At 41.1% G+C, this 14,054-nt stretch overlaps 1 protein-coding gene across 3 annotated transcripts in view; it reads left to right on the top strand.

The window, feature by feature from the left end:
• LOC146608273 (striated muscle preferentially expressed protein kinase-like) overlaps positions 1-14,054 on the top strand; it is a 67,266-nt gene that overhangs the window by 21,758 nt on the left and 31,454 nt on the right. For 2 of the 3 annotated variants that reach the window (XM_085348265.1, XM_085348268.1), the window contains 6 exons: positions 3,892-3,990; positions 7,810-7,960; positions 9,101-9,943; positions 10,153-10,589; positions 11,754-11,900; positions 12,159-12,341. In XM_085348265.1, coding sequence (XP_085204391.1) covers positions 3,892-3,990; positions 7,810-7,960; positions 9,101-9,943; positions 10,153-10,589; positions 11,754-11,900; positions 12,159-12,341 — 1,860 coding nt within the window. The remainder of the gene's footprint in view (positions 1-3,891; positions 3,991-7,809; positions 7,961-9,100; positions 9,944-10,152; positions 10,590-11,753; positions 11,901-12,158; positions 12,342-14,054) is intronic. The other variant, XM_085348267.1, reaches the window with a different exon arrangement.

Below are 14,054 nucleotides of genomic sequence, written 5' to 3' on the forward strand. Positions count from 1 at the left end.
TGAGACAATACACATCCCACACATCACTTAATTAATCTAGACTTTGCACAGAAATGATTTCATTAGTGAAGAAACAACTTCACTGCTCAAGAAATGTACCTATAATTTATAATGACAGTTTCTTACAGCGCAGATATCCCACTGTATCCCACTGTGTTGTTTTTCTTCATATTTACAGGCAATGTCATAATGAAGCAAGGGCAAAGAGATCATGTTAAGGAATGCCACAATATCAGATTTTCACCCCACAATTATCATGTCCAAAACATACAGGCACTACATTTACACTTCTTGGGTGCGAGAGGCTTCAAGTGTTTTTCTCCAGCATAATGGTAGCCACAAAGTGTAGCAACGAGCTAGCTAGTTAGCTACTACCCTAGCTATTGCAGTAGTCAGCTAGCTAGCATGATGTCATTTTCTTTTTTGCTTCCTTCAAAGCAATTAAGGTGCCATACATCTATAATTCAGTGATATCACTACTTCATTTTTCAAACATCAAGGTTATCATGAGTGCTGGTATATTGTAATATCGTGAGCTAGAATATTTTCCACAGCAGATATTTTGGCTCGCCACTGTAGGAAAAGAGTAATGAATAACCTTAGTTCCTGGAACCTGAAGTCCATTAATTTTCAATTAGTCCATATCAGTCGGGAAGCATGAAAAACACCCGGAAGTAGTGATGTTCGATTCGTGAACGAATCGTTCAATACTCGAGAATCACTTTACTGACTCGTGAATCATGATTCACAAGCCCAACTGACTCACTGACTCATCCCTGTTGCTGTTAGCAAACTAATTCCATTAGTAGAAATACATCTAGCTTATAATTAAAATTGTGGGGGGGAAACAACAGCCAGTTTCGTAACAAAAGCATTTCTGCCCTGAACTGGAAGAAAAAACCCTGAGTAGAAGCTCACATCAAGAATCAAAGAGCTGAATCAAAGAGCGATCGAATCACTCACTCACTCACTCACTCACCCCCTCCCTCCTGTGCTGAATCAAAGAGCGAGCGAACGAATCACTCACTCACTCACTCACCACCTCCCTCCTGGCTCACAGCTTCTTCTTCTTCTTGGTTGGCAACCAATGTTAAGGCGCATTACCGCCCCCTGGCTCACAGCGCAGTGGACATTTAGATGAGAAAATATATATTTGACACACTTAAGGAAAATACTAATAAAATACAAATAAACAAAATAAATGTTTATTAAGCAATTTTGATAGGAAATTGCTTAATTTTAGAAATGTTTTTGCTCTTTTTTTCTCTATAAAATAGTCTTTTGTTTTTTTTTAATCATTCATCTTAGCAGTGGGATTTACATGAAAAGGGAAACAAATTAAGTTTGAGTGAAAATGTAAAATTTTTGCACTCTCTGGTCAACTGACTCAGTGAATCAAATGACTCAAAAAACCACTTTCACTTTGGTGAGTGACTCATTAACACTCGATTCAGTAAAAAGAATCAAATTTACCATCACTACCCGGAAGCCGAGGGGAGGCTCAGAAGGATGTGTGTAAATAAAAAGCAGATGTAATTACAGCTATTAGTTACACTTGTGCTTTTCCTCAGACGACGAGGCAAAAGGTCTGCTGTGAAAAACGCCTATTTATAGTACATGCCCCATTTTTGAATGTCTGTGATGAAATTACAATTGGAAAGCGCTAAATACAACTGGAAACATCCACCATGACTAAACTCACTTAATTTGACCACAAAGCTTTCAAAGCTTTTTTTGTGTCCAGATGATTCTCCAACAAGGACCTGAGAGGAAGATCAATATGCTAAACAAATTAAGTATCCGTAGGGCTTTTTGACTTTTTAGCGAAGTGCAATAGCAGTGAAGTATGAAAGCAAATTGGCTTGACAGTACCGGAGATGCACGATAGACACAGGTGAAAACTGTGATCCGATGCCTGAAGTGCATGGTTTTATTAAGGATGAGCTGTTTCATTAAGGACCAAAGTATTTTTCCGTAAATGGGAATCTATGCATTTTGTTTTTCTGTGTTAAATAGAGTGTTTGGCTGCCTTCACTGTTGAATAATGCATTTTACTCTTGTATCTTATTTCAGAGAACTGGGCATTCCACACGGACATTTGGCAGATTTACCCATGGTGTGTTGTCAGTATGAGCTTTACACCAGTTCTATTCTACCGTAGTCTCTTCCGTTATTATATTTAATTCATTTATTTATTGTTTTGGTTTTAAAAAATGTAAATTTGAGCCATTTCTCTCTTTTTTTGCCTGATCCCATTTCTTTTGTCACCATTTTAGCTTTCAATGGCATGCGCTTCAGTTGGAACAACTCTTATATACATAAAAGCTGTTTTTTTACGTATGTTTTAAAAACACCTGTATTGCTTCTGTGTATGTTCTACTGCTCGACTCCAGCAAGAAAGTGGGGCTCATTCTTGTACATCCACCCCCACAAAGCAATATCGCTGCAGCATAAAAATCCTGTGTAAATTTGACGGCTTGAGGTATAATATTTGGCAATATTTGTGTAATGTAAGCTGTTCCAGTCACATTACTATTCAGGCTATACACTTCAAAATATATTTCGTTGTAATTACATCACTGAGTTGATTTAACTCGCCTGGCATGCGAGCTATTTAACTTCATTTGATACAGCTGGGTGGATCTACATACCCACACCTGTAAAAAAAACACACACATACACACACTAGCAGTGCAATAGGTTAATTGTGCTTCTTCATGTTACACTGGCTTTCTTATTGTTAGGCAGAGCTTCTGGAATTATCTAATAAGGATGTGACTTGATGTGAGGCGCAATGAGGTGCAACCTATTTTGTGGTTGTCGTCCTCCTCCTTCGCAGGCTCTCTAACCAGTAAACATATCTGTCAGCCACCCAGCAGTTTGGCTGGTGATTTTAGACTCTAATGGGTACGAAGAGGATTGGTCGTGTGGGTGAGAGAGATGCTGGTTTCCATAGTAACGGTGCTCTCCCGTCTGCCCTCTCTTGCTGCCACTATGGAAGCGAAGTTTTCCGCTCCTGCCGAAAGCAAAGCTATGGTAAACCCGCCTGTCATCCTCTCTCCTTTGTTTTTATTTATTTGATTTGTTTCTGTCGCTGACCTCATCTGATGTAATGTGATCTCAGCAACGGAGATGTGGTTTCAGGCTCCTTACTTTGACCCTGAGTGTCTGTGTGTGTGTGTGTCTGTTTGCCTCTGTGCTGCATCTTTTGTCCTCAACATCTAGGCCGAGCTTTGTCAATCAGCGATCTGCGATCCTCTGTTTGCATCGTGTTTATCGTCGTCGCACCCTGTTGTTTTTGTGTCCTTTCCGTTTTTGAATGTTCCCCATAAAACTGAGAACCAAGTCAGATGCTTATCCCACGTCTTCTTTTTGTAAATTATGCACTCAGAGTTCAGCTTTCACTTGTATTATATACAAACCATATTTATTTACTGATTGTAGTTGTCCTCTTTTGTGAAAACAGTCATGCATGCATGAGTTCAAGTCAAATAACGAGGTTTGAGTAAGATTTAAGATTTTGCTCTTCTTCCTTACATATAGATTCCTCTTGAGCTTCAAGCTGACTCAAAACTGAGTCAAGAGCATATTTACATACCCCTCCCCTGCATGCATTTTTATAAGCCACAGCTGGCTTCATGTCACGCTCCAGTTTCAACCCATTTATTTCACTCTGGGGGGGCGAGGAAGGGGAGGGGGGGCTCTTCGCAGCTCTTTTCAGTGACCCATCAAAACGTCTGCTGCTAAGCAAATGTGAAAAGTCATTTTCTACCTGCGCTCTCTTGTTGTTTCCAGCCTCCTCTTCCCGCCCTCCACCTCAGCTCCTCTTTGCTGGATTTCCACCTTCTCCTCCCGTCTCATCTCATAGTGTTTTCCTTCTCTTTGTTTCAGACTCTGAGACCACAGAGGATGAGACCACAGAACCTCAGATGGAAACCAAAGAAGGGCCCGGGAGGCACCATGATAAGGCTGGCCGGAAAGGACCTTCAGGTATTTTATTTAAACTCCTTTTTTTTCCCTTTTTTTTAAGCTTATGTAAGTTTGTGGTTTCGAGGCTTCGTTTTTCTTTTTTGAGGTCATATTTTCTAGCTGCAAGCTTGCACTACTTAAAGAAAATATTCTGCAGCTCTTTGTCCAAAATGATATTTAGCCAGATTTACAGCTCCACCACCAACATCTCTGCCAAAAACACACTTGTATAAAATTATGATAGATAGATTTAATGGAGGCTGTTATCATGCCGGCCCAAAACGTGCGCTGGATGAAATCCGATATGGCAGAAGGCATTAATCCCTCATGGTGTGATGCAACAGTGTGACACACTGCCCTAGTTTCAAGCAGGGAACCTGTCTCAGGTCTGGAGCTCTCTGTGTGGCTCCACAGGGGAACGTGCTGTCCGACAAAAATGGGACTATTTCTGCTGGATAAATGAGGCTGAAACAAATGCATGCTATGCCAATTAAAATGTAAATGTACATCGTTAAGTTTAAATAGAGGTACGTTAATGAACAGAGATCAGGTGGAACGGTCCAGTGGGTTGGTGAATGTTATGTTATACTCACCTAAAAATGAGGTGCTGCATGAGATTTCTTTCTTTCACAGTTTGCCGTGCTGGTGTAGAGCTTCAACAGCTCAAATAATCAGTGAATTTACTGGCTGGTTGATCATCTTCCAGCTTCTCCAGTGGGAGGATTTGCTTTGCTTTTCTCTCTAAATTGAGGATTTTTGCAGTTTGGACTACTGGTTGGACAGAAAAAGACACGGGAAGCCATTTCTTGGATAACACAGATTTGGGAAATCGTAAATTATTGATAGTCTAAGACCTACTATTGTTTTGTTTTTTTTTAAATGAAGGTATCATTCATGGATGGATGGATGGATGGATGGTATCATATCTATCATATCTATTATAATGCCACCCAGAAGTTAGTGGTTTGTGAGCTCTCCCTTCTAGTATTATGGCCATTACTGTTTTGGTCTTTTGGAGGAGAAATGAACACATTTGGACAAGAACCAAAAGCTGCACAAGTGCATCACACAGATACAGATACATGGTATTTAGATTTCAGATAGTACACAAACACACTAAGACTACTGCACAGACTTCTTAGAGGAGCTGTTAGTGGACGTAACTTTACAGCAAGTCAAAGCACAACTTTAAACTTTGATAAAATTTAAATGGTGGAGTTATCCAAAGATGTGTGGCCGTCATAGAAGGGGAAATTAGTCGTAAAAAATGAAGCTGGGCATTTTAACATGGGCGATTGACCTGCAGGGGGAGCCAGCCTCAAGTGGCTTTTTGAGTAGCTGTGCACTGCGCAAAAGATTTGAGGCAACCTACACTGATGGTACTTTCCTGTGCTCATAATTCCATCGACTTTAACGAAACCCCCTATAATGACAGAGCGTCCACCGTGCTTTACACATGGCTGCAGACACCTACGCATTCAACAATTTGGACCAAAAAATTTCAAATTTCGATTTGTCACTCCTGTTGCCAATGTACACTCTGGTTCTGATTTTTTTTTTGTTGCTAAAATAAAATTGCATATTGACTAATGGGTACTGTGTGAGGCAGTTTACTTGATCTAAAGCAAATCCGATTAAGCCTAAAGAGCATTAAATTTGATACAGGAGAAAAAAGAAATGCAAATCCTCTGGATCTTAATGCAAATGTCTAAAATTTAAAGGGGGGGGGAAGCATTTTGTCTAGCGGCAAGGTTACGCTTGAACCTGTTAGTGTTGCATTGATGAGAACAATTCCTGAAAGAGTCTTTACTAATTTGCTAAAGTGGTGCTGGTGCATTGGAGTCGTAGAACCTTTACGTCCTCGCCATCCACTCCTAACCAAGCAACATGATGTCTGAATATAGACCTGAAATATTGACACCCTTCTCCTCTACCACAAAGAAATGTTACAGTATATTCTTTCCTCGCTCATACTCGGTGTTTGCACTTTCTAAGCTTTTGTGTTGGTGGGCTGACTACGCCCTCATCACGTCCCTCCAGAGACAAGCCACAGAAAAATAGAAAGAGAATATCAAATGAGGGAGGGATGAGGTGATACATCATTTGTTTTCTTCATGGAACAGAGTGGTTGCCTCTGCTGAATACTAAATAATGACTACAATACCTTGTAATACACAAACAAGATACATTTTCTCCTCAGGCAATGTATTCCAGAAAATATTTCCGGCCCTAAAGCCAGACACGGATGAGATACGTTTCAAAGCACGGCGTGTTCAAATAAAAATGAAAGCTGCTGCCCGGCCTCGGAGAGAAGTGAAAACAGAATTTTGAAGCTGTATATATCAAGACCTAAAAGTGTGGCTGCTCTGAGAAGATTTCTCATTTTGTTCCGTCTGTTTTTTTGTTTTATGAGAAACTGATATTGCACAGCTACTGATGGTGACGCTGAGTCAGTATCATTCAATCAGTCAAGTGCTAAGATGTTTTTTTTTATCCCCGACCGTATCGTTGCTTCAAGGTTTCCTTCGTTAACAGAAGATGCTGACCGCTCTTTTTTTATGCTGCTAAAGCATTCTTGTCTCCATTGCTCATCGCTGGGCGAAGGATCACTTTAAGTGGTACACGTTTCAAACGTGGCCCCTTCACTTTCCGTTTCATTTCCTGTTTTCAAGCAATCAATAGGCTGTTTATCCATCATGCTTAACAACGCTGTCTTCATTAGACGTCATTTCCCCCCCACCACGGGTTTTTTGCTGGCTTCTTACTGCATTAACTTCCAGTTAAGACATTAAAAAATATTTTAGATATAGGAATGCTTTATTAGAGAGTAAAGCAAAATCAGAGTCTTGGTGATACATAATTTCTTATTAGATTTATGCTAAAATATTTTTAAGAGGAGCGCGGTATTAGGAAATTACCATGCTTCCATTAAAATGGTTTAATTCACACAGCCCATCCATCAACTGTCTCTTCAATCTGATGAAGTTTGACTTGCAGAAACTTCTGTAACTTCTATAACACCAAAACCAAAAAAAATAAGTATATACCTGTGTATATACCATACAATAAAAACAGTCATGCAATATGCAATATGATATGACATGATATGATTATCCAATGATGGATGGTATGATATAAAATGCCAAAAAAGTGGTACAATGTGAAATGATACAATACAACACGAAATAAAGAGATCCAGACAATACAATTTTAGTACAATATGACATTTTATGTTATGATATGATACAATAGACACAATATAAAAAGATACGTGTCATACAATAGACACAGTACAATATAATATAATACAATGTGATATCCAGCCTATTCATTTATGTCCACTGTAATGAACATTTGTTTTTGCTCTCTATTATCATCACATCACATTTATATCAAGTCTTGATGTGCTCAACAGAGGAAATCGTGGCCTTTCCAATGATATCTCATGTGTTTGGCCTCTTTTCGCTCTGAAGAGGAAGAAATATCAAATACTTTCTTCATCCCATATTTGGGAAATGCCTTTAGCGTACTAACTATACTTACTTACTGCAAACAAATGGCTGCTTATTTAGCCATGCCTGTATATAATATTCTGCTATGCAAGAAAGCTATATTGTTATTGTTAAAAACAAGTAACCACACTCTCACCAATGAATTAGAAGGCTCACAGCTCAAGATCATTTTCAACACAGACACAGTTTAGTCTCTTTATTGATCGCCCACAACAACCAATATATTGTTGTTGTTGTTTTTAAAATGCTAAAAGTCAGATATAAAATTATACAATTTTAATTTTTAAATTCAAACAGTCTCTCTCCCTTTCTCTCTTTCTCTATACAGGTGAGGGAGGAAGGGTGATGGACTACAATCCCGATGCTTCAGATCACAGGGCCACCCTCCCCGGCACCTATGACCCTGTAGTGGAGCGAGAGCTCCGCACTCTGGGTTCCCGACCTCCAGGGCCCCATTTGGATCCCACAAACCCAGCAAGGCAAGGCCTCGGTGGGGGTCCTTCTGAGGGGGCCCCCCCTGTCCGTCACCTGGGTGTGGAACCACTCATCCGAGCGTCTCACGCTAACCTTGCCCGGCCCATTCAGGGGTCAGAGGAAAGTGTTTCCGTAGGCAGCGACTACTATGGGAGCATGTTCAGCCTGTACAGAGGGAGAACATTTTCTATGCCATTATAGCACATGGCTTTTTAATTCCCAGGATTTCCCCCAAAAAGCAAAAAGACTGCCCAGAAACCCAAATTGCAATGAAAACTGACTCATACGGCAAGACATTATATCCTCCATAGACCCAACTCGCAAAAACTTTATTCCATTTGCTATACAATTTGTTATTCATTTTTTACTCTTCTTTATATATTCCCATTTTTCCATATAGTGTACTTTTTTATTTTGATGTCACACTTTCCTTCGACTCTGCGTGCCATCAGTGTGGATTGATTTGAATCTAACAATGATTACAAGCCAACAAAATAACAATGTTAATATTAATATTTCATATAGCCATTAGAAAGGATGCACTTGTACAATCTTCTAATATAATATATTATTCAGCACTTCTGAAAACTGTGATTTTTACCCACTGCATGTTTTCTACAGCCGCCCCTCACTTTTGGATTAACACCATATGTTTATAGGTTTGCAGTGGCATGCATGGGTTGCTTTGATCCGAGCTGATATTAGCATGAGTGTTCTCACTGAGTAATTATCATGTGATTCACAGGTTATTTTTAGGCATGGTGTTATTGTGTTAGAAGTTTAAGCAGGGGTGCTTTTTTTGATTTTCGTAGGAGTTTATGTTCTTATTTTGTAATATTGTTGGTGCAACATGCCAACAACAGCGGTTATTGCAGTTTTAGGGTTAAGGTCTTAAGAAGTCTCAATCTCAAAATTTCATTACATTTGTTTCTCTGCCATTTGATTTCACACTGTCTGATGTGTTGCTCATTACCTGATACAACACAGAAAGCACATGCGAAAACACAAAGAACTCAAACATGATGAGACAAAATGACACAAACGGACATTTATCTGCATCTTATTACTCCTCCAAAGCCTTCGCCACTGCACCAGAGCTCTAACTTCACCCCTCCATTATTTCCCCTCAATCCTTACCCCTCTAGGCTTCAAACTGCTGATGAATCACAGGGCCTGTCCTCCTATGTCCCCCTGTCTTCCCCCCAGCCACCTCTTACCACGCACAAAAACAGCATCAGCACACAAAAACAACACTCGGGCAAAGTCAAACCTTCAGGTCCTCAAACTTCTAATACGGGCCAGTCATCTGGCACCAACAGTGCAGTTATGACGCCCAAACTGGCTCGTGCAGGACCCAAGATCTTTGACAAGGTCCTTGCCTTTGAGGAGCGAAGGGTGGATCTGCCACGAGGGGCAGCTTCCTTTGAATCAGATGAGAGTGGAAAGAAGACAGGAGGCCCGAGCAAAGATGAGAGTCGAATACTGCAGGGTGCAGCCCAGAAGAGAGCGGTATTCAAGCAGAGGGCCTCTTCATTAGAGGACAAGACAAACTACTCCCAGAGGATCCAGAATTACCAGAGCAAGTTCACAGAAGAGCTCCAGCGGATCAAGAAGCTTGTGGGGAAACCAAGCTTGAAGAAGGCATATTCAACTGAGCAGCTGTCACAGAAAGACAGGCTGCACATGGGGAAACTAGAACCCATTCCTGCCCAAGTAGTTAAAAAGTTAGAGGCGAGGGAGCGAGCCCTAGAGGAAGGAAAAGTTGGGGAGAGGGAGGGGGGCAGCATATGGAAGAATTCTCAGCAGGCCCAAGGCAAAGACCCGGGGAATCAGAGCAGCAGCTCCGAAAAGGAAAAGATGACACAGTCAGATTTGCACGGGAAACCAGTAGATAGCGCAAGGAAAATCTCTGTTACCACGGCAACGCCACCAGTTCACCAGTTACCAGGACAACCGTTGCCAATAGCTACAAAGACGAGCCTAATCAGGTTTGAAGAAGATTATCTTTACTTGTGAAATTTTCTCTTAAAAAAAGGTTCCAATATGATCATATTTGTATATTTTTCTTTGAGGGATTTGAAATTTCTTTTAAAAAACAACAACAAAGCACTTAATGGAAATTAAGAGTTTTAGACATGTAATATTTTTTCCCTCACTTGTTATATTACATAACAGCTTTCTCATCTTTTGCATGCAGGGAAACCCTACAAAGCTCTCTGGCAGCTGACAAAGACACACTTGTTAACACATCCCACAAATCTTCATCCTCCTCCAGAGTTGATTCAAAGAGAGACACCAACATGGACAACAAGGCGGACCACCGATCACCAGGCCCAACAGGGAAGAGAGCATCCCCAGTAACTGTAAGGGAACCAGGACCCCAGTTCCCACCCAAGCCTCCTCGGCTCACCCCATCACCCAATCCTTCCATCAGCCCGCTCCTAAAACGAAGGAAGGCGGAGGTGGGGCGGACATCTCCGGCCATGAAAGTGAACATCCCCACCATCCTGGTGGAGGATGAACCCATGGAGACAGAAAGTGTTCCACACAGGAGCAACGAGGGAAGGAAGAGGGAGGGCAGAGTACACAAGAGCAAAAAAGGCCGTTCTGCTCAACGGAAGTCTGCAGACGAAGGTAGGTGATGCTTTACGAGTGTTCTAGATAAACGTGTTTGTAAAAAATCCAAGCAGCATCCATCGCAGATGAGAGTCTGGAACTGGATGAACACTTTAATCATTTTGGGAGCCATTAGGTTCCTGCCTGTGGCTTGAGTGACCCAACTGTTGTCCAGTTCGTTTCTTTACACAAATAACAAAACAAATACAACCACCTTTTGTTGTCCCTTTAGAAGTCTTTGAGGCTTTATCCATGGATTTCTGCTCAACTACCAAGTCTACCAAGTTGCCAGGCTTACAGTACTATTTTCATAAATGTTCCCATTTGGCAGGTCAAATAAAATAAAATATCTAGACAAAGTGGTAGAAGGGAACATAATGACAACCATAACCCTAACAAAAGAGCACTAGGAAGCTGGTGGATCTTAAGAGATTAAATAACTCCCTTAGCCCTAAGCTAAAAAGTTTTGCTATCATATCTGATTAAAGGTTTTTGTTCTGTTTCACCTTTGACCACCACTGAGTGAGATTATTAAAAAACAAACAAACAATTTAAACTGTAAAAAGATCAGGACCTACACACACAACACTACCCCTATGAAAAATGATAAGTTTAACTACCAGGGGTCAGAGAACTAGACTTTTTAGGGTTGTGACTTCACTCTTAAAAAACGTAAAGTAATATTGGGTGTTTGTTTGCTTCCCATTTTAACAACTTTTGCTTTTTTGTGCCTCATTTGTGGCTTTAAGATCTGAAACACAAAAAGAACTTATTGGAGATTTATTACCTTTGCTAGGCTGTAAGTCCCCGAATAAGAAAAACATGCACATTGAAATAAAAAATACAGATTACAAACTAAAAAGGAATGATCAAAAAGGTTGAACTTATATATATATATATATATATATATATATATATATATATATATATATATATATATATATATATATATATATATATATATATATATATATTATATTATGTTGTCCACCATGGAAAATTAATCAGAGCCAGAATTGCTGCCGGGCCCAGACTCACTAATGAAACTCTTTTCATCATGGGGATCCGTAAAAGGAAACTAGCCCAATGCCTTAATTTGGAGTCTGACCCATTTTTCTAAAGCAGGTAATAGAGCACCGGCAGCTGCACAGAAAACACTCTGACCGTCCCTCTAATTCACAGGCGGTTCTTCCGATGACTCTTACCTGTCTGCTGATGATGAGCCAGCTGAGGCCCCGAGGTTTGAGAAGCCTCTTGAGGACACCACCGCACCCAGCGCCTCTGAGGTCACACTGCAATGCATCATCACTGGCAGCCCAACCCCTACTGGTACAGCTGAAGACAAGTCACCATTTTAACATCCCCATTTTCTATAATTTTCTTTTTTGAATTCAGTAAGGAGACTGTTTTCTGTTAAGTGCCGTATAAAGCGATTTCTTGCACACATAGTCTTATGAAATCTGGTCAATTTTAAGTGAAACTCTCATAAACCAAATCAATGAGCCTTATCCTTTCACATGTTTGCAATCTGACTTCTTCCATATCAGTTTTTCAGTGTTTGTGTTTTCTCTCTCTCTGCCTTCTCAGTGACATGGAGGAAGAATAATGTGGAGATCCGGTGTGACGCGTTCCATGTGGTTAAAGCTGAGGGCGAGAAGCATAGTCTGGTGATAAAGGAGATGAGGCTGAGCAATGCGGGGTCATATTGCGCCACGGCTGTCAACGTGGCGGGCAGAGCGTCATGCAGTGCGACACTCTACATTCAGTCAGGTGAGGCTGGGCCAGAGCCTGCTTTCAAGCCCTGTGCGATACTTGAAATATTGGTATCAATTCGATTACCAAGTAAATATACAGCCTGTATTGCCAATACCAATACAGATACCGATAATTTTAACCTATAAAGGCAGCTTTTATGGGGGTGAGCAGTGTGTCATGATTTATGAGATGAGCCATCTTCCAAAAATATTAAATTTATTTAACACTTTTCAGTAGATACTGAACTTAGAAGGACAGAAACAAAGTATCCACCCTATCGCACTAGTATTTATCCAGTACCAATACCAGCGTATCGATGGTTACATGTATCCGCCCACCTCTACTGCTTTCTTGTTTTGCAGTTAGACATGGTGACACATTTTACCAGCACAAATTTTAAATGAGGAGAGCGACACCGGGGGGAACATAAAAACGATGCTGTTCTCAAACATGTTGACTCACACTTTAATCCGCTGCCAGCCCTCCTCCGCCTGACATTCTGTCTTAATGACTACAAAGGCCCGCTGGAGCTCAGCATCCCGACCGGGGCTCCTCGCAGCGATAGTTGCCATGGCAACCCATTAATTCTTGAAGGCACCGAGCTCCCCCTCGGCATGAATTCAAAACGCAGACCTGCCCCCGTCACACAAAGGTCTCCTGAGCCTCAAAGGCAGCCGTGGCATTCAAAATCAGGCAAAAAAAGAAAAATATAAGCGCCTGCAGTGGACGGGTGTTTATACTACGCTGTGCATGAGAGAAGCTCCCAGCAGTGCTGGTTCGGCCTCATGCAAATGCAACTTTCCCCTCTTCACAGTTTTGTCAACAAATGCGAGCGCTCACCCTGGTGCTTTTCCGACAGCAGCACGCGGGCCTCTGTTGCCATATTAGGCCAGCGGAGTCTAACTTTGCAGGAGTATTTTTAGAAGGCCTCTTGTTCTCTCGGGTAATTGCCGTCTGCTTTATGTCCCCGCTCGAGATTACAGCTGTAATCGTGGAGTTTTTCATCACTTCAGATTTCACGCTACAGGGCTTGGGGATGGAGCTGCCAGAAAGTGGCGGGAGATTATGTGAGTCATTTTAGCCGAGAAGTGTGTAGATTGTTGCCACGACAAGCCAAAATAGTGGGCGAGATTGATTTACTGGCTTCAAAGAAATATGCGAGAACATAACACAGGCCTATTATCATTTTTGCATTAAAAAAAAATCAAAGAAGTTGAAGAACCACAGCTTTGTGACTCAGTGGAGTCTTTAAACCTAAGCTTTAATAAACTTTTAAAATATTCAGCTTTTTCATCAGCCCGGGATGTCAGGAGTGTAAGAGAATAAAGGCGTAACAGTGATGGGAAGCAGAAGGACAGGGTGGAGGAAAGTTGGTCGGCTCACACTGTTCGGGAGTTGTGTAAGAGTTGGCAGGTTTACATAAATACTCTGGGGAGTTATCCCCTGGTGCACAGACGCCGCTCAGAGATGTGACTCTAGGTAGGTTATTTTGTTGTTTTTATCCCCCCCTCCTTTTTTTAATGCTATAAGCGCAACAGAATATCCACCTACATCGCTTAATAATTTGGCATAAACAGTGTTTTTTTTATCGTGTTTCATTACTATTAGTCAGCTTTTCCATATATGGCTTTCGGTGCATTTCTTTCCATCTGTATATGCGACCAAGCCTGCCTTTCACTTGCAGATGATGACCCACTTTCCCTTTATTTTGCACAGTTGAATGTCATG

This window comes from Diplotaxodon limnothrissa, linkage group LG23 (assembly GCF_057381915.1).
Source record: "Diplotaxodon limnothrissa isolate DT_005_m linkage group LG23, D_limnothrissa_male_GT1.1, whole genome shotgun sequence".
Classification (NCBI taxonomy): Eukaryota; Metazoa; Chordata; class Actinopteri; order Cichliformes; family Cichlidae; genus Diplotaxodon; species Diplotaxodon limnothrissa.